At 37.6% G+C, this 27552-nt stretch overlaps 1 protein-coding gene across 1 annotated transcript in view; it reads right to left on the bottom strand.

The window, feature by feature from the left end:
• RALYL (RALY RNA binding protein like) overlaps positions 1-27552 on the bottom strand; it is a gene marked incomplete at its 3' end in the record, with an annotated part of 194621 nt that overhangs the window by 25601 nt on the left and 141468 nt on the right. The window contains exon 3 of the mRNA XM_082755393.1: positions 14196-14228. Within this exon, the coding sequence (XP_082611519.1) occupies positions 14196-14228 (33 nt within the window). The remainder of the gene's footprint in view (positions 1-14195; positions 14229-27552) is intronic.

Raw genomic sequence — 27552 nt, 5'->3', positions numbered from 1 at the left:
AATTTGAGGCAAAACCTGGGCAAATGTTCAAAACAGCCCATGCACAATCAAGTAATTTAGTCATTTAGACATTTCCCTGTAGAGGATTAAGGAAAGCACATGATAGTGAAGACATCAAGATTAATATTCAGACTCTGGAGATTATCTGGTAGTGATTTATGGCAGCCAAATAGCATGTGTGATAAAGGAAGTTCAAGGTGAAATTTAGCCCAAACAATTTTCTGTACTACTAAATGCTCAGTATTACTCCTAGCAAAAACTACTTCTTGTGCCTGCAGGGACAGTCCATACTTAACATTGTTAGCCTGATGCTTTTTAGAAACAAAATACTGCAATGTAGCTTTTCTACAGAAAGAAACCTGAATAAATCTACTTAATGTTTCCCTGTCCTTTCTCCTCCGGCAGTTAAACTATTTTCTGTCATCTAAAGTAATCTCAAATTACTTATGTTTCTCATGGGAACATTATACTAAGGTAATGAAAAAGCTTTCCAGTGTCAAGTGGCTGAACCATTTCCCAAGGTGTCCTTTAATTGTATAGATTGACTAGGAAATTCTTGATGCCCTTATGTGGTTTTTTTTGTTTTTGTTTTTTTTTCTCCTTTTTTCTTTTTCCTAGTACAAGAATAATGAGTCTTGCTTCTTAAAAATGCATTTTAAATTCAGTGTATTCAAGGTACTACTGTCAAACCATGCACATGTGATTGATTATCCAATTTATTAGCAATATTGTATACATTGCAGGAGTGTCATTTAAATTGGTTTGACAAGTACAGAAGACTGTCATTGACAGGTGTAGGAATAAGTGATGGGTTTAGGCTTTGAAGTGTTTCTACGGCATTCTACTGAACAGCAGATTGATAAATTAAAATCACACTGGTAGCACTGGAGCTGAAAGACTAACCACTTAAGATTACAAAAACAGATCTCTGGAAACTTTATGTACTCTCCAGAGAAGCAGTCTTAGAAGCACTGAATGAAAAAGAAAGGCACAGTTCACGAAAGATTAATCAATTACATTGTGACAATGTCAGAGTTTATATAAAGAAAAAAAATATATCTAGAAAATTGTTACATGCTTTTCTCTCCTCCTCTTCTAAAACTGTAAAGATGGCTTAAATTAAATTTAATTCTGTTCTTATTTACAATAAATTTACAGACATATTTTATTTTATTATTATTATTATTTTGATTGAATAACTCAAGGTTTAAAACAGCAAAATAAAAAGAACTGTCAGTGTCCTGAGTATGGCTTGTAAAAACAAGATGTACTGGCTATTTTTACTGTCCATTCCAAGAGTACATTTTGAAAGTGAAGTTACAAGGTAAATGGAAATAACAGATACCATGAATCTGTGAAAGGATTCTTGTACTCCTGACCAGTTGTGCCAAATTTCCATGGTAGATGGACAAGGAAAGGGCATATGGATCTCTACCTCGGCACAGGACCAGACTCAATTCCAGCCTCGACAGAGATGAGTGGAAGTGTGTCTGTGCATCACACAACTAGTTGTGTATCCTCTAGACCACTGCTAACAGTGTTGCCTACACTTCCCTTGCTTCCTGACAAATCTGTGCCTCTTAATACTTCGGTGTTCTGGAAAGGCATGTCTGTTCACTTTCTATATACACAGTGAAGAAAGCAAGATTTCTTTTCTATAAAGGAATAAAAAGATTGCAAGCTAAGGAATTTCTGGAATAACAGTGTAAGACCTTTTGAGTTACAGAAGAGAATTCAAATGTCACCACTCTAAACTACCTCACAGTAAATCCATAATAAGGTTGTGGAAATCAAGGGATTGGATATAACTATTAATTTTAAATACACTTATGGATTTTTTCCATTATATTTATTTGCATAAGGGAAAGAGTTTTTTGTGTCCCAGATGATTCATCCAGGTCTAATGTGTGGCAAAACAGCCTGGCGAGTTCTCATGGTATTGGTATTGTTGTTTCCTTATACAACTCTGGACATGAATTAGAGCTTCTGATTTCTTGTCACATGACTAGAGTATGATTCATCTAGTTGAAAACGTTCTACATATTTTTTTCTAATTTGCAGAGACAGGTTATGTATATGGCAAGGGTAGCCAAAATACCTTATTCTCCTTACAGAAGCTCCATAATGATTTATTTTTTTTTAGCATGTTCTAGCGTCAACTGACTTTCAAGGCTCGCCACTTGGCTTATCAACCCTCTAGTGTTGAGCTGGCTATGTATGATGGAAAATAACTGAAGTTCCAGGCCTGTCTTTTTTAAGAAAATGCATATGAACTGGAATGTCTTTCCAGTTTAGGGAGGGATCTTTCTTAAGTTTCCTAATGCAGTTGTACTTCTGCCTTCTGGTTGTATGGAGAAGACAGTGCAAGCTGTGTAGTGCTTTAAGTGGTTCATTTCTTTCTAGTTACTTCCACTCTGTAAGGGCTTGTTCTGCTCTAGGATTTACCTCGAGGGCATCTGACAATACATGATATTATATTTTTAATTTCTTCCTCATTCAATAATTTTGGATTCACATATCTGGTGACGAGTTTAATCAGGTTATGTATCTGGCTTCAGATGTAACCTGTTTTTCCCTAAGTTCCTTAAAATACAGTCATCATCTTTTGAAATCATGTTACTCTCACACAATTTGGTAGTGTAACTGAAGTCAAATTAATGATTTACACTTTGACAGTTATATTAAAAAAAAAATAATGGGGAGTTCAGTATTTATTTTATATGAACTTCCCTCCACCTTCTCCCTTCCACTCCCTGGATGTTGCAAGACCTTCATATGAGTCTTAAGCTCCAAACAAACAGTTGCACAGATTCACATTTTGGTGACTTCCCTCCAATAGTAGACCAGTTTCATTAACTATTTGTTATTGTCTGTTAAGAACATAATACCAATGTTTGTGCATAAGACATCACATTCAATGGCCACAAAATGAGAATTTAAAATACATTCTAATCCTGTTTGAGTAGAACATTTATGAATTCTTGTTTAGTCTTACCAAACTTGGGAATAATGATTGTATGTATATAAAAATTAAAAATAGGACTCTATTTTTAGAGTGGAAGAACCACTCTGAGCTGGGTGGTTCTTCTTGTCAGACTAGGGCTGTTCTTGCACTGGTATGCATCAGTGCTAGTAAACATTTATAGAAAGTTTCATTTCAAGTGTTTTATCACTTTGGGAAATGTACATTAGAAGTTAACAGTACAGACACATCTTAGACTAATTTTTTTTTTTTTTTTTAATAGTCTATTGAATTAACCTACCATAACAATTTGGTTCTCAGAATTGCCTCCAGCATCTCTTCCCAAACCACAATACTGTGAAGGAATTGAAACTGTTAATGTTTCTCTCTCTCCTCCTTCTTGTATCTTGCTAAACTCCTCTCACACAATTTTTCCTTTCTTTCTGCAAAACCACATTACCATTACTCACCCTTATATGACTTACATGACTAGAATGTTATTTTTCTATGAATGCTCTACACAGCAAGACAGTTTTATAGTCTATAAAATATCAGCCATAACATGAAATACACCTAACTACTGACATCTAGACAAGGTCTGCTTGAAACCAAATGGTATTTGATTCTAGATTTAAAATGTAATCATGATTAATATGTGTGCATGTGTATAAAAAGATTAGTTTTGCAAGGAAACAAAGCCTTATTCAACACCTCTCTGGTACTTCCATCTCTACTAAAGAAATGTGAACACTTTGGCACAATACTGCTACATAAGCTGCACTAAAAACCTACAGTTTTGTTTCACTAATTTCACTGCCTTAGAAGATATAATTTGCATATCCTCCTGTACATCATGAATGACTGAAAGGCATAGCTCTGCAGTAAGAATTACATTACTTGAGAAATGCTTCATTTTTCCTCCTGTATGTATTGATCCTAATTTCTGTGAAAGGCGTTCACTATTTTCGGATAGTCAACAAATACTTCATAGAAAAAATGCCTTCTGAAAACTGGTAATTTTTCATTTTGACTACTTGTTGTTCATAGTGTTCCTGAAAACCCATATGTATTTTCTGTCCCTTGATTTAAGTGGAAAGAGAATAAATGAGGACAACACTAGTAGGTACGTTTTTGGTAAATGATTGCTTTTGATAAAAAATCTAATTTGCTGTGACTTACAAGTACTTTCTAGGGTCTATCTGTCTGACTATGAAAATATTTGACACTAGTACTATGGGACAACAGCTAATTCAGCCTCCCAGCCTTACCAGGTCAGCAAGGTCCAAGGGTGAGAGAGTTCAGAAAAGTTTGGTTTTTGTTCGTTTGTTTGTTTTTGGTGTAAGACATCACAATCAAGTGAAAAGGAAAAAAAAATCAGTAACTATTTGTTGGGAATGGCTGTATACTTTTTAAATTAAAAAGATGCTTTAGCTTTAGCTACAGAATCACTACCATGGCAGTACAAACTACAAGTTGTTGTTCATGCATGACAGTTCTACTCTGACTTTCCTACTTCACATTTAAGGCACATACTCCAGCTTTTAATTCTACTCTAACATGTGATTGTGAAGAAATTATTTTTATTGAACAAGACTAATCCTCACATGAATTCAGAACTAAAATTGAAGACTTTACAAATAAAAGTAATTAATTAAACGTGTTAGCAATAAATCTCTTGGCACAGTAGTGGCAAGACAGTCTATTACCTAATTCCTTTTTTCAGCAAAATTGTTACAACCTGTTACAGCTATATGTGTGCACCAATGGGAAAGTGTGTGGCTGATGTCAGCAGATCTGCATTTTAGCCTGAATACAAATTCAAAGAACTCAGCCTGACTATGAGATAAAAAAGAAACAAACAAACCCAAACTCAATGAATAACTGCTAATTGCTTTTGAACCATAGTTTATAGTTGGAACTAAGGGGAAAAAAAAAAAAAGCCCAAACCAACACCCTCATTCTCAAATTCTACAGCAGTTTGGATAAGCAGAACATGTTGAATATGAACCTAAATGCTATAAATACAACCCTATTTCTTTTCAAATTAAGGTGTGTAAAGGCATGATAATGACGTAGGTGCAAAGTGGTCTGTAAATGGGTTCTGATTTCTCTGGACTTTCAGGTTAAACTAAATTTGCAGAAAACTATGAAATGACTTATCTTGTCAACTGAAATTTTGCCTTGTATTAAAACATGTTCTAATCTTGGTTTATTTCAAACGAGCATGCTAATGTATATCTGGGCAATGTTATAAGGCAAGCCGTGTTTTATCATTCTTTAGTATCATACACAAGGCCATTGATGGAACAATACTACAGACAATGTCTTCTAGCTTGAAGCTTAATAACTTTTAAGAACATGTAACAAATATGAGAGGGAAGTATGAGCTCCAATTTTCTCTGTTAACAATGCTTCTCTCTGATGTGCCTCTTTCTGCACTGCCTCTCCTATAAATAAACTTAATGCTTTGGAATGATTGGCTATTCTTCTGATCTTACAGAAGAGAGTCTGAGGCTGAAAGTATCACTGCATGCTGCCATGTGTCCAATAGCAATGTCACATGCCTTCCCTGCCTATTCATAGAGCTGGAAGGCACTTCTAGATGATTTCTGGTCCAGCCTCCTGCCCGAAGTGGAACTATATCCAGGGCTAGACGAGGTGAGCTGTGGCTTTGCCTAGCTGCACTTGAAAACCTCAGTGGATGGGGACACAAGAACCTCTCTGGAAGATATCTTCCATTTCTTCCACCATCAACTCTTGTGGTTCAGTTATCTTTACACAACACTGTAGTGAAATTATCAAAGGTAAAACCAGTATAGAATTAAGAAAAAAATATTTTCCTCTCTTCCTATCACTGTTCACATCAGTAACCTTCATCTCCCTCAACACAACCTCTGCAACAGGGAAGAGAAAAGACGATCCTCTTTATACTCAGAAAGGGTGGTTACATACTGTAGTGAGAACACAAGAAGGGAAAACATGACCTTTTTAAAATGTTTCAGAATTTTATATGTTTCAGAATTTTATATTGCAAAGAAAAATTGTGTTAGAAAAACCTCTAGGTAATACTGTCTTCTTTCACCTGTCTCCCTAATTTTCTTCTTTCTTACTCAGCCTAGCCAATTGGCCAGAAGAGTTAGCACTGTTTGACGTGTGTCTTGTTTTTTGGTATGTTATATTTGCTTTTGTTATATTTGCTTTTAAACAGAAGGGTAAGAAGAAATAAAACCTAAATTAGGATATTTAGAAGTGCTCTTAATAGGGCTTCTTAAGAGAATGTCAAAGTTTAAAGCACCAAGTCATTTTTGAAAGCCAGCATAGATAGAGACTGGTCTAGAGCAATAACTTCTGAAGTAAGACAACTTGCTCTTTGCTATTATGATCATGGGTTGTCAACTTCCAAAGAAAAACTTCTCTTTGGAAAAAGCTGTGGGGCTGATTCTGATAAAAAAAGCAAAAAAGTTAATAGCATGTTAGGTAGATGGACAAATCTCAGATCTCACTTGCTATTAAAAAATTAAGCTGATTTCAAGCAGGGATCGGCCATCAGAAATTCTCTGAATATTTGTACAAAACCTAACACACTGGGAATTTAATTTTAAAAAGGGTTTCAATTGTTATACAAAAATAGTAAAAGCAGTGCAGTGTGAACAGCAATGAGCAACTACAGGTCAACTGATTTGAACAGCATCATAGACTCAAAACATCAAACCTTAAAGTTATTGCATTTTTCATTACATTTATCAAGGGAAAGATATTGAATTAGAACTTCAAAATTATCAGGAAAGTTGTGAAAATAAAGAAAGCCTGCAATAACTGTACTAAGGTTGAAAAACTCTCCTAGTAATTTTCAGAAGTGTTCTTGTGAGTATGGAGTTAGGTCTTTATGAAATCATTTCATGTGCCTGCTAGCCTGCCAGGGTCAGCTGTGTGTATTTGCAGCAGCCCATAGAGGCTGGTGGGCTAAGGGGCAATGCTGAAGAAATAGGAAGGGACAGTACTGTGCTAACCCACAACTCTCCACACTGATTTAGCAACTCCTAGAGCTGTGACTATTGATTGTTTAAAATAAAACAAAAACAAAAACCAAACCAAACCAACCAACCAAGCAACCAAAACAGAAAAACAAACAAACAAAAAAACCAGTAATGTTTGAAGTAAATAGTGCTGTTGCACAGTAAGACTTCACACTCTGAAAATATTGTCTTTCCTTCCTTCCTTCCTTCCTTCCTTCCTTCCTTCCTTCCTTCCTTCCTTCCTTCCTTCCTTCCTTCCTTCCTTCCTTCCTTCCTTCCTTCCTTCCTTCCTTCCTCTCCTAACCTCCTTCTCTCCTTCCCTCCAATTGTAAGAGAATATCTCCCTTTTTGTATTTTTTTTTTTCCTCTGGACTTTCTATTATATTCTTATGTTCCTGCATTATTTCTTCCCTTCCCTTCCCTTCCCTTCCCTTCCCTTCCCTTCCCTTCCCTTCCCTTCCCTTCCCTTCCCTTCCCTTCCCTTCCCTTCCCTTCCCTTCCCTTCCCTTCCCTTCCCTTCCCTTCCCTTCCCTTCCCTTCCCTTCCCTTCCCTTCCCTTCCCTTCCCTTCCCTTCCCTTCCCTTCCCTTCCCTTCCCTTCCCTTCCCTTCCCTTCCCTTCCCTTCCCTTCCCTTCCCTTCCCTTCCCTTCCCTTCCCTTCCCTTCCCTTCCCTTCCCTCCTTCTCCTTTTCTTCTAAACTATTTATTCTTCCTCATCTTATTTTGGAAATATTCTCCTAAATTCTCCTTATTTTGGAAACATTCTCCTAAATAATTTTCCCTCTTCTAGAGAGCATCCCACTTTGTACATAGGTACATGTAAGACTGCAGATATTTAGTACTGAGGAACAGTCCAACATTAACCCAGAACATAAATGACCTCAATATATATTGTTTTCTTAGAAATAGTAATGGTATTTTTGGATGACAGAAATTACAGACAGTAAATAAAAGGGAAAGGCAAACAGAATAACCAGAAGAGAAAAAAGTGATCTCATGCTCTGTTGCCTTTCTTGATGATGAATCACATTATTGCTGATGTAATTAGGATCAGAGAGGGGAAAAGGAATTTATTAAGGTTATATTTTTTTTGCGTTTGTTTCCAATAAAAGTTAATAGAATTAAGAAAATACTTTTTCTTTTCTTTACTTTTCATTTTTTTTTTTTTCCAAATATATTAGTATATTTCTAAGTGATATATATATATTTGTGTGTGTGTGAAAGTATAAAGAGAGTAGAAGGAAAAAGATCAGGAAAATAGAGGGACCAAAGAGAAATTTTTGGGATTACAGATGAGTAGAAAAACATAATCTGAAATCTTTAAACACTGAGCAATGACACAAAAACACTAAGAAATGCACTAGCTGTAACAGGCCAGCATGTATTACTGTGACTTCATAATCTCTTCTTCAGAAGTATCTTAAAGAAAAAAACAAACAACAAACTTTTATAAATTTATAAAACTGGTAATTCACCCGCTGTTTCAGAGTATTGTAAAAATTGAAAGGAAGTAATTATGTCTAGCTTAATTCTTATGGTTCTGAGTAAATTACTGGAAGAGAAGTGTATTAGTAATATGGCATGAAATTAAAGCATATAGATTTTCAGCATCTTCCACATAAAAATTCACAGCTTTCCATATGAGCTATTGCCCCCCAGATCCCTGCTGTCTCTCTGGGGACTACTTGGACAGCCTCATCACAGGTAGTCTCCTGACTACTGCTTGTGACCAAAGTTTAAATAATTATCAAGTGTGTGCAGTCCTCCCACACTTTTCATGTAAGTGCAACTCCTGAATACCTGCATAAGAATGACAGTTACAAAATTACTTTAATCTTGGTAGTGTTGTTGGTTTAATGTTAACAGTGCAAAATGCTTTCACTATATCTTCTTTTTCTATTTTTCATTCCACTGAAAGAAAATTTTCTGAGTTATCTGTCTTCAAAAGCTGGATGGGAACAGAAGGAAAAATGTCTGCTCCTTCTGCTGGTGTTATCTGATAATCACGATGGGGAGAAGTGTTATGGTATTTGTTGTACAAGAGATGATGTGTCTACATTCTCCTTTGTGGCTTATAACCTAGTGTCTGAAAAAAAAGCTCTAGCCATGAATTGAAAGAATCTGAATATTTTGGAAGTAGACTGATTAATTCCTAACAAAAGGAATTTAATTTTAACTACCTTTTTAAATTAAAGTCTAGATGTTATTTCTACATAGGATTGCAGTTAGCTACAAACAAGAAGTAATTCAAAAAATTTCTACTGTGTAAGAAGGTTACAAAATAATTATGATCTCTCTTGACAATATAATACTATTACAGGTTTTATAAGACACTGCAATGGCTTTATCCTACAAAATGAGTTTTGAATATTAGGGCTCAGACTGATGATCAATTACAAATCTGCACGCAATATTATCTGGAATTTATCAGGGGCTAAACTTACACATGGAGATAGTTACCAGGAATCAGCTTCCATGAAATAACTACTTGAATAGTTAGGAACTGGATTGTCAATCTAATCATCTAGAAATTATCCCTTGTTGAAGGGATAATTGTACTTCATTATTATTAAAAACAACCCCTAAATATGGAGAGCAAATGTGTATCATTTTAAAATTGTTGGCAGGTGGCTCTTCTTACTGTGCAGGTGACTGAGCAATGGCACAGGTTGCCTAGAGAGGGTTTCCTTGGAAATCTTCAGAAGTTGTCTGGAGTTGGTCCTGGGCAACCTGGTCTAAGTATCCATGCTTGAGTCCATGGATTGGACCAGATAACCTCCAGACACCTCTTCCAACCTCAACCATTCTGTGATTTGAAATGTTTTTCTTTTTTTTTTTTTTTTACATATTGTTCATCCTTTGTTCACCCGATCATAAAGTGGGATGAATTTAGTACAAGTGGGCTGTCATTTTTGCAGTACCTTTTTTTTTTTTTCCCCCTACTTCTTGACCTGCTTGGTCTATATAGGTCTGACTCCTTCAAAGACTTCAGCATGAGGTTGATTTGATGCATTGTTAGCACTCTTCACTTTGATGGAACTGGTTTCTAATCTAAAAACAAATTCATGTTTTAACAGAACAGTTGTCTCTGATGGCAAATTCTTCCAGGCAAGAATTTTTCTGGTTATCTGCACAAATTCTTTTTTATTCTAACCCTACATGAGCATAAGAGGAAAAAAACTTCAGACAATTTGGTATCTTGTTCATTACGGTGAAATAAGGACACAAAACCATAGAAGCGTTGAAATAATACAGGTGGGGAGAATTATGCTCTTCTACAGATTAACACTCAGCCTTCAGAACTATTAAAAGAGGTTTCAGCATTTCCTAAGGATTTTGTTTTAACCTCTAAGAGACAAAGAAAGACATTATATATCTTAAATCCAACTTTGTATTCTAGCCCAAAGTCAAATCACTGAATTCAGATACTTGTATATGAATAGATCACATACTCATTGAATTGCTCCTGATTTACCATTATATATATATACATTACATATATATATACACCAAATACCATTGCTACCATTAGAGATATACTTTAAAGAAGTTACTGCTATTTCAGTGCAAAATTATTCCCTCCTTTTGTGCAGGTAGTGAAGGAACATGGGGGTGGTAGTTTCACACCAGGAACTAGCTCAGCTCCACCTTGCTGCTCTCTCACTTTCCCTCCTCATAAGGATGGGGAGGGGGGTGGGGGGGTCAGGGAGAAAATAGCATGAAAAAAAGTTTTGTAGGTTGGAATAAGGTCAGGGAGATCACTCACCAATTACTGTCATGGGCAAAACAAACTCATCACAGGGAGATTAATGTAATTTATTGTGGAGATCTGCTCCACCATTGTACCCCATGGGCTGCAGGAGGACAGCATGCTCCACCATGAGCCTCTCCACAGACCTCAGGAGAACTTTGACTCTGGTTCCTGGAGCACCTCCTACACTCATTCTGCACTGACCTTGGTCTCTGCAGGCCTGTTTCTCTCACATTTTCTCACTCTTCTCTCCCAGCTGCTGTTGTTTTTTATTTATTTTATTTTATTTTATTTTATTTTATTTTATTTTATTTTATTTTATTTTATTTTATTTTATTTTATTTTATTTTATTTTATTTTATTTTATTTTATTTTATTTTATTTTATTTTATTTTATTTTATTTTATTTTTTCGTTTTCTTCAATCTTCTCTCCCAGAGGCCCAACCAGCATCTCTTGCTGGCTCAGCTCTGACCAGCAGCAGGTTCATTTGGAGCTGTCTGGCTCTGATCTGACATGGGGCAGCTGCTGGGCTCTGCTCACAAGAGACCCCTCACTACCAAAACATCGCCATGTAAACCTAATACAATGGCGTTTTCTTCCTTGCTATGTCCTTTGTACAGAAAGATGGATAAATGCAGTTTCCTTTACTGAGGGAGTACAGGAGGTGTTGTCTCCTTGCATTTGAGAGACAAACCACAACAGTGAGAGGTGGGCTCTTCTTGTCTCTGTAGCTGGCTGCTTTCTGAGAGAGGGGAAACTGCACCATTTTATGAATCACTTTTTCTTTGTGGTATCTCTTAAGGGAAGGCTGTAGCCCAGCACATGCATCAAGAGCTCAGGTAAAGTGTGTCAGTCTCAACTAAAGTTTCCACACTTCACGTTCCCTTCCCCTGCCAAAAGAATTAACAATGGAAAAGTACTAGAAAGTCACTATCTTAGGCCTGGCAAAATGAAAAAGTATAATTAGCCCCTCCAGGCAGTATAATGAAAATGTGGAAACAAATCTTTGTCACAGAATGAAGATAAATGAAAGGCTGGTTTGCAGGACCAAGTAATCTGTAACCAACCAAAAGTAATTTAGATTGTTATTTTAACCAGTTCTGGCTGCAAGAGGCATTAAGGGCACCAATATGTTAGTCTGAGGCAGAGTCAGCATTTCTTCCGCAAATGCTCTGTTTTAAAGGCCTGATTGTTGCAGTTGTTAGTGTGGGTTAGATACAGGTCTCAACACTATAGCTCATACCCAGAAAAAATGAATCCCCAGATTACTGTGGGATTAGAAGGAGCATCTGCCCAGGGAAGTGGTGGAGTCACCATCCCTGGAAGTCTTCAAAAGATGTTTAGATGTAGAGCTTAGGGAAATGGTTTAGTGGGGACTGCTAGCGTTAGGTCAGAGGTTGGACTCGATGATCTTGAGGTCTCTTCCAACCTAGAAATTCTGTGATTCTGTGATTCTGTGATCTCTCTGACGGTACTGAGAAGGTGTATGTTTGCTTAGGCCCTTCTTCAGGGCACATTGCTCTTGCCTCTGGTAAAATCTTCCTTTGGGGTGGAGAAAATGGAGTTGTGAAAGGCAAAAGTAGCACAGAGGTGGGGACTAATTTTTACATTTTCAATCATTATGATTTTAGAAGCATAATTCATGTACATTACAGGAAAACTTCTGGGAAGTTCTGTGAAGAGACTAAGTCTACTCAAATTACAATTCCTAAGAGGAATCCAGTTTACCAGTAAAGTCACATACAATGACTATGTGAAGGTAACATGCATTTGCAACAAGGCCACCACCTGTCTCATCTGGAGACAAACCCAAACCTAAAACATAGTATTTCCTCCTTGGTCCTCATCCGCAAGTGTCTTAAAGTTGACAAAAAATTCTTAAAATCATGGCACAAGCTACAAAATACAAAATTATTTTATTAATTATTTTGTGATAATTACTATTACTAGTTATTACTACTATAATTACTATTACTAGTTATTACTACTAACACAACCATTTCCTTTTATATGCTTCCTGTTTTTTTTTTTTTTTTTTTAATCGTAATAGTTGAGAGTTTAAGTTAATCACTTCTTTACAGGAGTGGAGACATCAAAATAATAGCTACATAATATGAGATGCATAGTGAAATAGTGAGAGGTAATAACTGAAGTGGGTGAATTTGGTAATGAATTTGGCCATTTCAAAGCGTGTAAAACATCAGGAACATCTCCTCATTCTCCACATTCCCCCCAAACTTGATCAGAATTTCACTACACTTAGTTTTCAATGATTTTGTCCTGATAGAAAATGGAAATGACAAACAATTAATTTAAAATGTGCTTAGGCAAGCCAAAGTTACTTTATGCTGCAAAAACTGGGACATATCCCAATATTGCATACGCTGGTATGTTGTTTCTGTGTTGATAATGAATACACTTTGTTCACTAATTTTAATTCAGACTTCAGAACCTGTAGCAGTTTTTTGATCTGCAATTATATTTTGATCTGCAATACAGCAATATAGAAGCTAATGATGATTACTTGGTAGAATTAACTACCATCAACTAGCCATTAATTAAAATGGCTATTTTGCACTGGCATCTTTTATCTGCAGTTTATGTTCTTGATAGCATGAAATGTATGGTGTTGTGAACCAAGAAAAAGGAGAATGAAGAGAAGTTATACAGTTCTGAAGAACAATGAAATGGTAATGAAATATTAGGAAACAGGAAAGTTTTAAAGAAGCTAAAGAGAAAATAGTAAATAAAAAGTGAACTTCAAACTCAGAAGTAAAATACGGATACTTACCTTTCATATATATACATAATGAACTACATTTTTTAAAAGAATGATACGTTTTTAAAATATCCCACTTTAACAAACATGTTTTTAGAAAGATAAGTTAATTACTTTACTATGAACACTATATAACAGTTTACATGGCTATGCAACTATGGAGTTAACAGCTGTAATAGGTAAATCATTGTAAATGTGATCTATAATTAAGCTAAAATATATTTTCTATTTTACATTTTTTCCCCCGTTACTAAAGAACCAATGAATTTTTATTTTAAAATAAACTATCAATTCCTCAGTCATTGGCTTAGATAAGTGGTATATTTGAAATGGTTTCTGACTGAAAGATCAGTGAAACAAACAAACAAACAAACAAACAAACAAAAAAAAACAACAAATAGTTTTTGGTGCAACATTTATCTCTTACATTTTTGTATTTTGTATCATTTTTGATTAGTGAAAACATGTTTTTTTAGTAATGTTTTCATAAAGAAGATACCCACAACTGCTGTCTACATTTTAATATATATTAATGTTGATATATACATTTTCTAAGATTAGGTATAGTAAATAGGTATAGTAAATAAACAAAATGTTGAAAAAGGATGTTTATGATCAATGTTATTCCATAAATTATATGGTATGATTATATAAATAACCATTGAGATATACAAATTACTACTTACCCAACGGACAGAAAAGGCTCCTTTGATTCAAGTCTGTCAAGCAAACAACATAAATTTAATATATAAATGTTTATTGTATATCAGAACATTTATATGATGAATTTAAAACAGACACTTTCAGTATCAAATTTATTTGGTGACCAATACACAATCTGAAAACAAAGGAAGGCCTGATCTGTTATGCTAGGAGCTTGACTTGAAAGAAGTCCCATGTAGGTAACTGAACTTTGGTTTAGGAATCAAATATTTACAACGCAGTATACTTGAGCCATTTAAATCTCACTGATTCAGATGATTTGTGTTTCCATTCACATGGAAAGACAAGAATGAAAGAATAGTTATTTGTCTTCTTTCTGGATTTTTCATATATATATTTATTTATTTTTTCTTGATGACAACAATTCAAGGAAGATACTGTTTTGTTTTGTTTTGTTTTCTTTGTTTTGTTTTTTAATATAAAATTTAGTATGGATTTAGGCATTTTCCTGATTTGTTGTCTTTCACACCCACATTTTTTGGTGTTTTTGTTATCCTCTGTTTGTATAATATGGTCACTTCTTCATTGTGAAAACTTATGGCAGATCTGCCGTCACCAGCCTTGCACTGGAACTGGATGCCACCAGTTTGGTATACCCAGAATTATGCCCAGTTCTAAAATCTGTGCTCGAAAGTGCCATTTTTGAAAGCCCTGCTGTTGCTGCTGTCTCTGGGAGAAGCTGCAGCATTTGCATCAGGAGACTCTTCCACTAGTAGTTTCCACCCAACCAGAATGAATTTAAAAATCAGGTTTACAAAGCACAGCAGTTGTGACACTCACCTCCCACCCAGCCAAGGGCCAAGGTTGCAGGTTTGAGCCCAGCTCTGGGAGGCTTTGCGAGCGTCCTTTATGTTTTTATTGGAGAACTGGGTAATCACCAACCGCATGAAGTTTAACAAGAACAAATTTTTCCTGCACCTGGGAAGGGGCAACCCTGCCTCTACGTACAGACTGGGCGATGAGACTCTGGAGAGCAGTCCTGCAGAGAGGGATCTGGGGGTTTTGGTTGATAGCAAGTTGAATATGAGCCGTGTGCCGTGGCAGCCAGGAGGGCCAACCGTATCCTGGGGTGCATCAAGCATAGCACTGCTAGTTGGTCAAGGAAAGTGATTGTCCCACTCTACTCTGCACTGGGTTGGCCTCACCTCGAGTACTGTTTGCAGTTCTGGGCACCACAGTACAAAAAGGATGTGAAACTATTGGAGAGTGTCCAGAAAATGGCTACTGAGATGATGAAGGGCCTAGAGGGGAAGATGTACGAGAAGTGGCTGAGGTCACTTGGCCTGTTCAGCCTGAAAAAGAGAAGGCTGAGGGGAGACCTCATCATGGTCTACAGCTTCCTCATGAGGGGGACTGGAGGGGCAGCTGCCAATCTATTCTCTTTAGTGACCAGTGATAGGACCCGAGGGACTGGTGTCAACCTGTGACAAGGGAGGTTCAGGCTGGATATCAAGAAGAGGTTCATCACTGAGAGGGTTGTTGCGCACTGGAACAGGTTCCCCAGGGACATAGTCATGGCACCAAGCCTCTTGGAGTTTAAAAAGCATTTGGACCGTGCTCTTAGTCATATAGTCTGAATTTTTGGGTGGACCTGTGTGGTGCCAGGAGTTGGACTTGATAATCCTTTTGGGTCCCTTCCAACTTGGGATACTCTATAATTCTATGATTCTACTTGTTAGGATCATTAACATGAGTTTAAGTTCCTTTATAAAGATATTAAAAGCAAATTTCTGACTAAATTGTTTTGAGAAGTTATGACACACAAGCAATGCAAAAGTTCTGTATGATACTAAGCTTTGCTGAGAGTACTGTGTTAGGAAGAACAGCAAATAAATCATACAAGGTACACAATGGATCTTCATAGCCTTTAAGAAAAAAGTGTTTATTTGAAACAGAACTGTAAGCAACTGTAAGCAACAAGTGTTCTCTGAAACAGAACTGTAAGCCAAGAGACTAATCATAAACAAGAGGACTGTAAATAATGTCAAATTAGTCAATGTTTTAAGAGTAAACCTTTTCTGCAAGTCTTCTTTTGTTGAGAAACTAACAGTTACATTTGCTATTATTATTCAAACAGCAAAGGTTTTGTCCAGAAAGCTCACAAACTAATTTAGATACTTATTGCTATCTGTCCAGAAGGGTATTTCCAAGGATGAATTTGTCATTGTGCTTTTAAAAGAATTATATGATTTTGTCTTTAATTCAAAAATATTGCAGGTCAGCTTTTTGTGAAGCATTTGCTTTTTAAAAAGGCATTTTCCAGAATCACTACTGGAAATAAAAGTATTTCTTCATTTACAGTGTGGGCTTCCAATGTACTTTAAATTGTATTTTCCTGGGGATATATCTCCAACGATGGTAAGGGTGACTCACTTAAGGCTGGGTGAGAGAGCAAAATGTATCAAAAAAATAGTCACTTTTCTGTTTTCTTCATGGTTATACCTGGCTTTTCCATTTCCTTCTGGTATTGCAGTCCACATGGAAGTAAGAGAATAGAAGAGGGGTCACTTATCCAGGGTTTGTCTTAAGGGATTAACTATAAGTAGAATGAGCAAAAATGAAAAGCCAAGAACATATTTTCGTGCATCATAACAAAGAAAATTTGTAATGAAGAGAGACCTGGCACTGTCCTGATGGAGGAGATTCTTGTGGATTTTACTTGTGTACAACAGGCATGTGATATAATGCCCTGCAGACAAAATACTGCAATTAAAAATCTATTTGAAATCCATTCGCAAGATGGAATTCAATTTGATTTAAATAGTGCTGCCCTAGCTTTGACCCCTCTCTAATATATTTGACTAAATGGTTTTACATAATTTGCTGCATTACTTTAAATTAGTTCAAGTGTTCCCATAGTAAAGGAATACAATTATCTGCTGGCCTTTTATTTAAATTGGTAATTCAGTATATGAAAAATTAATATAAAGGTTTTAAAACTGCAACACCATATAAAATAACATATTTTATCATCTTTTCTGGTGACATTTATAAATATATATTATAGATTTTTTACCTTTATTTTCTAGCCTGCACTATACCAAATTCTCTTGAGTTCTGAAGAAATTTCACTTAATTAAATGCAGTATCTCAAAAAGAATAATCCTGATAAGTAGTGATAGAAATGCTGTTACATACCTTCAGGAATATGCGTTAAAACATTTTTTTTTTCCAAAAACATATTGAGCCTGCACGAAATACTAGATTGGGCAGTAAGTGAATGGAAAAATGTTTTACTTATGTAGGAATGGTAATGAAGCTGGAGTGATCAGGACTTCCTTATATGGTTTTCCCATCAGAAAACTTGAGCTTGTCCAAATATCAAGGCAATATATATATATATAGCAGGACTGGGAGGCTGTTGTTCCTTATGATTCTGAGCTAAGATTTTCTCAAAAGGGTAGCTTCCTTACATGTATCTATGTATAATGGATAAATGTTTGCAGGAGACAAAAGGATTTTTAAACAATGTAAGTTGTTCAAGTAAATATGAACCACTGTAAATCAACCATGCATAGAAACCAGTTTACAACCATTAATATGCTACAGTATTGTCACACTATGAGTTTAAGATAAGGACACAAGAAATTTCCCATTTAGCATTTTATCCCCTGCAGCCTGCCCTTGTCTTGAGATATTTTACAGGATGTGATTTAAAAAATTGTGTATTTCATTATTTTCTTTTCTGCTAACTTTGATATATTAATAACAATTATCTAAATCCCATTTTTGACATGGACAGATGAAGACATTTTTCAGGTATTTCAGGCAAACATACAATGAAATGTGACTAGACTAAGGGCATATGAACTCCTCTACAGACTGTAAATGAATAATTAAAGGACAGAAAGATCACAGTAAACTCCACTTTACTTGCATAATTGTCCTATTAAGATTACATGCAAGATTTTTTTTTTATTTATTTTTTTTATTTTTTTTTATTTCAGGCCTGACCAAAGATACATAAATCAATATCATTTCTTGTTAAAGAATTCTTCCTTCTCCTTTCCAAAACCTATTTACAGGAAAAAGTGAATAACATTACTAACAATATAAGTACTGTACACAAGCAAAGGTATTTTAGCCAAGCATTCTCCAAGATAACTTATTATAAATCAATATTTTCTTCCAAGTGATGTTCATATAAAACTATCTCTAACGAGCAAGTAAGAAAAATATGTGAAATTTAAGTCATTTGTTAATCATATTCTGATTTTTTAGTGTAATAAAACTGTCTATCTTGAATCAGGAAAAGCAATGGTTGGGAACTAAAACTTTCATAGAAAAATCATTTTGGGTTGAAATCTTCAAACCGAATTTCATGAACATACCCTGATGTCATACACTTTCTTGTTTGACAATGACTACAGTTCTTAGGGATACAGGAAGAGTTAATACTTCTAATAGGAATCCAGAGGATTTGAGCTTTACATTCAAGCAGTGTAGGAAAGACAGGCAAGCTAAAAGGCATTTTGGATTTAGTCACTAGATGGATTGGGTGAATAGTGTTAATGTATATTTTGAGCAATTGCTGTGGTTGACTTGTTTACCTGTCAATCATGTCTACCTCTTTGCCCTGTAGAGCTTTAGGAAATGAAGCAAAAAAATATTTGAAGTCAAACAATATTCAGACTTACAGCTCACCCTGTTTGCCCATCAATTCAGTTTTAAAATCATAACCAAGGACAATTCAAGGGACCCGTAAGCTTGAGGCACTATTGGCTCAGCTGGGTTTGGCTCTGTCCATTGAAGCCATCCAAGCCCAGGTGAGCCACGGGTCCGAGTGTGGCAGACCTGGTGCAGCATGGCAGGGCTACCCAGGGGCTTTTGCCCATGGTTTTACTTCAGGGGACACAGAGCTCTGGGGGTCACTGGTGAATTCCTTAGGGAAGGGTGGTGGTAGCCCTGCTTTTTCTTCCTGGGGACCTGCCATACAGGCCAAGCTGGGGCACCTTGGAAGGTTCGAAGCTGGGACTGTCCATAAAGGACAAGTTGAGTGACTGGGAATCAGCCGTGGGACTAAGAATCACAGAATCACAGAATTTTCTAGGTTGGAAGAGACCTCAAGATCATCGAGTCCAACCTCTGACCTAACGCTAACAGTCCCCACTAAACCATTTCCCTAAGCTCTACATCTAAACGTCTTTTGAAGACTTCCAGGGATGGTGACTCCACCACTTCCCTGGGCAGCCTGTTCCAGTGCCTCACAACCCTTTCAGTGAAGAAGTTCTTCCTAACATCTAACCTAAAACTCCCCTGGCGCAACTTAAGCCCATTCCCCCTCGTCCTGTCACCAGGCACGTGGGAGAACAGACCAACCCCCACCTCGCTACAGCCTCCCTTGAGGTACCCATAGAGAGCGATAAGGTCGCCCCTGAGCCTCCTCTTCTCCAGGCTGAACAAACCCAGCTCCCTCAGCCGCCCCTCGTAGGACTTGTTCTCCAGGCCCCTCACCAGCTTTGTTGCCCTTCTCTGCACCCGCTCAAGCACCTCCATGTCCTTCTTGTAGCGAGGGGCCCAAAACTGAACACAGTACTCGAGGTGCGGCCTCACCAGAGCTGAGTACAGGGGGACGATCACCTCCCTAGCCCTGCTGGTCACACTGTTCCTGATACAAGCCAGGATGCCGTTGGCCTTCTTGGCCACCTGAGCACACTGCTGGCTCATATTCAGCCGACTATCCACCATCACTCCCAGGTCCTTCTCTGCCTGGCAGCTCTCCAACCATTCCTCTCCCAGCCTGTAGCTCTGCTTGGGGTTATTGCGCCCCAGGTGCAGGACCCGGCACTTGGCCTTATTAAACTTCATTCAGTTGACCTCAGCCCATAGGTCCAGCCTATCCAGATCCTCCTGCAGAGCTTTCCTACCCTCAAGCAGATCGACACACGCACATAGCTTGGTGTCATCTGCAAACTTACTGAGGGTGCACTCGATGCCCTCGTCCAGATCATCGATGAAGATATTAAAGAGAACTGGCCCCAGCACCGAGCCCTGGGGGACGCCACTAGTGACTGGCCTCCAACCGGACTTGGCTCCATTCACCACGACTCTTTGGGCCCGGCTATCCAGCCAGTTTCTAACCCAACGAAGCGTGCGCCAGTCCAAGCCAAGAGCAGCCAGTTTCTTGAGGAGAATGCTGTGGGAAACGGTGTCAAAAGCCTTGCTGAAGTCAAGGTAGACCACATCCACAGCCTTTCCCTCGTCCACCCAGCGCGTCACTTTGTCATGGAAGGAGATCAGGTTCGTCAGGCATGACCTGCCTTTCATAAAGCCATGCTGACTGGGCCTGATCGCCTGCTTCCACTGCAAGTGCTGCATGATGACTCTCAGGAGGATCTGCTCCATGAGCTTTCCTGGCACTGAGGTCAAACTGACAGGCCTGTAGTTTCCCGGGTCTGCCCTCCGGCCCTTCTTGTAGATGGGCGTCACGTTTGCTAGCCGCCAGTCGATTGGGACCTCCCCCAATAGCCAGGACTGCTGATAAATGATGGATAGTGGCTTGGCCAGCTCCTCTGCCAGTTCCCTCAGTACCCTTGGGTGGATCCCATCCGGCCCCATCGACTTGTGCACATCTAAGTGCCGTAGCAGGTCACCAACCAGTTCTTCATGGATAGTGAGGGCCACATCCTGCTCCCCATCCCTTTCCACCAGCTCAGGGTACTGAGTATTCAGAGAACATCCGGTATTGCCGCTAAAGACTGAGGCAAAGAAGGCATTGAGCACCTCCGCCTTTTCCTCATCTCTTGTAACTAAGTTTCCCCCCGCATCCAGTAAAGGATGGAGATTCTCCTTAGTCCTCCTTTTTGTGTTGATGTATTTATAGAAACGTTTTTTGTTATCTTTAACGGCAGTAGCCAGATTGAGCTCCAGATGAGCTTTGGCCTTCCTAATTTTGTCCCTGCACAGCCTCGCTACTTCTTTAAAGTCCTCCTTAGTGGCCTGCCCACTTTTCCAAAGCTTATAAACCCTCTTTTTCCTCCTAAGATCAAGCCACAATTCTCTGTTGAGCCAGGCCGGTCTTCTTCCCCGCCAGCTCGTCTTTGGGCACGTGGGGACAGACCGTTCCTGTGCCATTAAGACTTCCCTCTTGAAGAGCGCCCAGCCTTCCTGGACTCCTCTGCCTTTCAGAACCGCCTCCCAAGGGACTCCACCAACCAGTGTCCTGAGCAGCTCAAAGTCAGCCCTCCGAAAGTCCAATACAGTGGTTTTACTGGTCCCCTTCCTGGCCTCGCCAAGAATAGTGAACTCCACCATTGCGTGGTCACTCTGCCCAAGACAGCTCCCGACAATCACGTCCTCCACCAGTCCTTCTCTGTTTGTGAAGAGAAGGTCTAGCGGGGCACCACCCCTGGTAGGTTCACTAACCAGCTGTGTCAGGAAGCTATCTTCCACGCTCTCCAGAAACCTCCTAGACTGCTTTCTCAGGGCTGTGTTGTGCTTAAGGTCACAATCTACCCACTACTGCATCCCTCACCTTAATCCTTAACTTCATGGTGTTATAATGGGCTGATTTGTAATGTGTCTTTTTACACAGAGCTAGGGTATTTGGAGCTAGTGTTTCTGTAACTGGTTTCCGCCTGAGATAAAGGGTGATCCTTAGTGCTGGTGGGCTCTATTCTCACCTCCCAGCCTTTTTTCCTCCTTTTTTTTTTTTTTTTTTTTCCCAAACCTTGGAGAGGCTGTTCTTGCCCTGTGCTTCAGAGCATGTGGTGAGGGGCATTGCATCCTGGGGTGGCTAATCAGTATGGCTAGTCAGTCAAAGACAGCAATTGTCCTACTCTGCTCCACACTGATGCAGCCTCTCCTTGAGCACTGTGTGCAGTTTAGTGCACCAAAATATGAGCACATAAAACTATTGTGTCCAAAAGAGAGTTACAAAGATGGTGAAGGGTCTAGATGCAAGACATATGAGGAGAGGCTGAGATCCCTTGGTTTGTTTAGCCCAGAGAAGCGGAGACTGAGGGGAGGCCTCATGGTGGCCTGCAGCTCCCTCACAAGAGGAGCTGATGGACAAACGCTGAGCTCTGCTCTCTGGGGACAGTGACAGGACCCAAGGGAATGGCATGGAACCGAGAGAGGGGAGAGTCAGACTGGGTGATCATCTGTCATTCACAGTGATCAACTGGGTATCAAAAGTGAAAACTGCATTTTCCTTCCTTCCTTCCTTCCTTCCTTCCTTCCTTCCTTCCTTCCTTCCTTCCTTCCTTCCTTCCTTCCTTCCTTCCTTCCTTCCTTCCTTCCTTCTTCCCAGTAGGTTCTGTAACTTTAAATAATTTTAATCCAAGATAATTTTTTCCAGACATCAGTAACTGTTGTCAGATAGAATTAGGGAAGAAGATTCTTATATCTTTTGAAATTTCCATAAATAGCTTTATAAATGTTGGCAAGTTTTGCTAAAGGAAAACTGTCATATTCTGGGTTAAATAAATATGAGACCTGCTGTATAGAAAATCTGATCTGTCACAAGTGTTTCAAAAGCAAAGCATGTGGAAGAGTAATTCACAGCTTTATGTCCCAGTGTTCTTAATAAATTTAGTAAATTCCACTTTCAACAGGTGGCTGACATTTCAAGTGTTGTCAATGGTTGGAAAAACAACACATACTATATTGTTTTCCTGACTATTGTTTAGTATCAAATACTGTATTATTATGAAAGTGTAAGAGTGCCCTGAGAAGCTCTTTTCCACAGAGCTAAGTGCTTCTATAATTATTGAAATATAAAACTTCTAGTGCAAAATAAAATACATCTCTCAAACCATGGACTAAAACTAAAGTACTGCAAACTCAAAATGCTTTTTTTTTCAGTGCAAACTCTCTAATTTCCACTGACTTAGTGGGTAAAAGGAGACAGATAGTTGGTAAGACTAAGCCTGATTTTAAAGCCTTTGGTATCACCGTATATGACAGTCTCAGACAAACTGGAAATTAGTTTATCTTAGCATAAAGCCAACCAACCAACCAACCAAAAACCACATCCATGCATGAAGAATTATGCCAAATGGGAAAGGTGCACACCTTAAATACTTGGAACACTCAAGGCTATGTTTTGTTCAGTCTTGGTTTGCGTTAGTGATTTGAACAACAAATGCAGATTATAATTGTAGGATACACAGATGAAAAAAAGCTGGAAGAACTCTTAAACAGTCTAGCAAATGGAGTTAAAATCTGAAGTCTATGTGATAAATGGTCTGAAATCAGTGTAATGATGTTCAAAAAAGAAAAGACAAGTCCAGTGACAATTTGAGAACTAGAACCACTTTATGCTACTTTATGCTATATAAAACGGAGGATAACTGGCTAGGTGTTAGGGGAAAGAAAAAAAAAATCCGGGGGGGGGGGGGGGGGAGGGGGGCGGGAAAAACTAAGGAACATTATACTGTTTCAAAATCCAAAAATCTTATCTGAGGACATACTATCTTTCTCTCTTCAGAGCTGATGAATCACTCAGTTGCAACATTGTTTGAGCTTTGGACACAGCATTACATAGCAGGAGGTGGGCAGGTGGAGAGAATCAGAAGGAGAACAATAAAGTGTTTAAAAGATGAGAAGGAGCTTTAGAGCAATGGAAATGTTGTATTGAGCAGAAGCTGTTAGGTCCTTCAGGTGTCCTCTGTGAAAAAGGAACTTCTACCTTGAAAATATTGGCTGACACTGGTGTTTTCAAGTCTGAGGATTCCTGATAGTGATACAGGAGCTAGAGTTTCTATCGTTTACTTTCTTCCTGCTCCATGACAAGAGGCCTAAAATTTCTGCATATACAAACCTTATAGGCTATCTGCCTGCAACAGCTAACTGGAGACCTGGAAAATGAAAGTCTGGAAAACAGCAGATAACACAAGAGGAATCAATCAGAGGCTGATAGTCTAAATCTGCATGCCCATAAACTATTGATGCTTCACTCTTCTACCAAGAAATATACATATATATATATATATACTTATATATATATATATATATATATATTTTTTTTTTTTTGCCAGGTAATCCCTTGCATCTAATTGCCATTTTGAAAGAAGTCTCTAGAACTTATGATCTAATGTCTGCCTGCCAAGCAAAAACACAGGTGCTTTTCAATATCTGTTCCAGGGATGTTTTAGATTAGTTTCTGTTCAGGTAAGAACCCTCATGACTCTGATTGCCTTCCCCAGATGAAAACAAGCTCAGTTTGGTACCTTTGTTCAAGTCAGCAAAGGAAACAAACTCTGGAGAATGAAAGTAACTCCATACCACTGCTGTCAATTTTAATTTACTTTTTCTTGTGATATGTTAATAGTTGCTACATTTTGCAAAAATCTATGCTTCCAACAAAAGAAAGAATTTTTTGGAAAAAAAAAAAAGACGTAGTGGTATACTTAACTTTCTACCTTAGAGTCCTCTTTCTGACAGCTTTAATCAGTCTTTGCATGAAGCTGATGTCACCTAACCCTCTTCTACTCTGAATCAGAGTAAGAACATTCAAGTCAATAAGTTCAGGTCTAAAAACATCTGGAATGAGTTCATCAGGGTGGGCTGAACAAAACAATGTTGACTGATCTAATGCATGCAATCAATACTACTTTACTGCATGGCTATTTGTAGTCACAAATAGATGAAGGTTAATGTAGGCATTGCCTTTGAGGATCCCAAGGGTAGAGGTTTAATCTCCTTTTCCCTCAATGACACTACTAACACTTGAAAGTAGTTACTGGAAGGGGACTGCTCTGACAGTGTATGATTCATGCTTGTCATGCTGTTTCCTAGACTAATATCACTCTTGCAAGGCTGAAAAATGCAACATACATTTTTCTGTCAGTAGGTATTATAAATTGCTCACTGATTACAACTCATAATGAATTCACTCACATTTATGAATACACTTGTTACTTTTCAGTAAAATAGCCAGTGCTTTTTTCAAAACTTCTGGGAAAAACAGCAACCATAATCTACCAATAAAGCATGCAATTTGTAACATACTCCTTAAATTTTATTTGGAATTATGTACCATCTGCTGTATCTAAATATCAGTCCTGGCAAGCTAGATAACATGCTTTCAAACAGACTACTCCATGACTGGCACATTCATCAAAAAATAAACTTGTGGGATAATTTCACTGCTAATAACACACTGAATATTAGTATATGTTGCTATTGTTCCTCCATACTGCACACAGCATAGCCTTTTATGCTATTTGTAATCTTATTCTCTTAAAATAAGCAAACTTCTCTTTTCTTTTTCTAATATCATTCATAAGACTAAAATTCAGCCTCTCATTTTCCAACCTTACTTATATATTCACAGAAAGCTGAATCTATAATCCAGCATCATATTTCTATTGCAGTTTGCAAGCCACCTAAACTATGCTCTTTCAGTACATTAGAATCTCCAAGACTGAATTGCATATACAATTCTATACAATTAGAGCTGTTATATTACATGAGAACCAATGTCTAATCAAGAGTCTACAAAATGGTGCTCAGAAGCTGTACAGCCTTCCCCTGCATCTGTTTTAAACAGGCGGCACATGATTACTGTACCAATACTGCACCAATTTACTAAATTCTTTAAAATGAAGAATCCTGCTGTTCATGTTATGCCATGTTAGCAAAGATCCTCCTCTGTTCTGTTTCATAACATAAGCCCTGTCTCTTTAAGTCCTCTATAATCTTATTAAGTACTATTTTTATGATATCTGCCTTACCAAAATGTGAATATGGAAAAATGGTCATGGTGTCTGTTTCTGATTTTTCTTTTCCTGATGTAGGTACTTTTTTTTTTTTTTTTTTTTTTTTTTTTTTCCTTGCTAGTATGCAATGAATCCAAATTCTGATTATTTCTTAAATTGAATGTAAGAAGCCATGAAGTATTAAAGGGTGGATATTTCACATATAATAAGTGATAGGAACTAGGCTCAGACTGACAAGATTTAAACAGAATAGATGACTAAATGTACTGATTCTGTTTGCCTGCAGGCAAAACCATCAGTGGTCTGGATCTTTCAGGCATTTACTTTTTGAGTTATAAGCCAAAAATTTTTCATTTTTATTTGTAACACAAATTCTTGGATAAGAAAAGAGTCTTAGTAACTCTCAATGCCATCAAAAAGTAGTGAATATATTTTCTGTTCCACTTAGGTGTAAACAGTGAGAAAAACATTAAAAAAAAAGATGGTTTTACAGTTAGTTACTTTTGCTAAGATATACTGCTTCAGGTTTCATAGGAGATAAAAAAAAAAAAAAAAAAAAAAAAAAAAAAACATGAAAGATTAAAGACCAGAAAAAAAGCAATAATAAGAGAACTGGGTATTCTTCTCCAAACTTGCTAAACTCTGAGCATGAGCGTAATTATGGTGTCTGGGCTTTTGTGAAAGAAAACAACACCAGCCGTGTGATACCATATATCATTTTCTGCAAGAGGACAAGTACCGAAATAGGAAAACAGGAGGCACATCCTCTGCAGATATGTGTAAATTGGCGTCATTGTTCCCTTTTAAGAAAAAGAAAAAATAAATTGAAAAAAAAAAAAAAGTTAAAGGCTGAAGAAGAACTAGAGGGGAGATGGAAAGAAAACCATCCTTGAAGTCAAGACCATCTTTACAATTTCTGGTGAAAATGAATACAAAGAAAAGTGAGAACAATTTAAGATTTAGGATATACTGATAAGTTATATATGCTGATATCTATCCCCAGTCACTAAGGATAGCTTCTAAAATGGAGTAAGTAATATTTAAAATAGTGAAGGGAAAGAAAAAAAAAAAAAAGTCTTGTCCTTTTTGTTACTGAAGCTATCACACAGATTAGAAATAGTATGACTGAAATCAAGATGACAAGTGCATTTGATATATTTAGATCTCTTGATCTTTCTCTCTATCTCTCTGTCTTCAGAAATGAAGGTTTTCCTGGGTGTTACTAAGGATCCTCCTATTTTCACCTCAGTAATGTTATTGGGTGTTTCATGTTCATGCTCTGGATCATGTAAAAGGGAAAATTTGTGTCCCTGACCAGTTCTCCCAATACCTCTGAGCATATGCATTTGTTCTTTCAACAACTGTGGGAGTGAACTGACTGCAGTTACACTGACATCATTGACAAATGCATGTGTTGCCTTCCATTAGTAGAGATTTTTTCTCTTAATTTTTATAACAGCTATTTGACACAGGGCTTTTTCTTTGAAAATAATCAAAAATTCATACCAAATGAAATTGCTGGAACTTCTGTAGCTTTGTACATGCATCCTCTAATGATTTTAATATAATTGACAATACTACTTAAGTTCGTGACACAGGCAAAAATTGCACTAAATTTTGTCATGAATTTTAAGTGAAAATTTCAGACTAAATGATC

This window comes from Aythya marila (genome assembly GCF_965140915.1).
Source record: "Aythya marila genome assembly, chromosome: 2".
Classification (NCBI taxonomy): Eukaryota; Metazoa; Chordata; class Aves; order Anseriformes; family Anatidae; genus Aythya; species Aythya marila.
The sequence above is the reverse complement of the archived record's forward strand: the minus strand, read 5'-3'. Positions and strand labels throughout refer to the sequence as shown.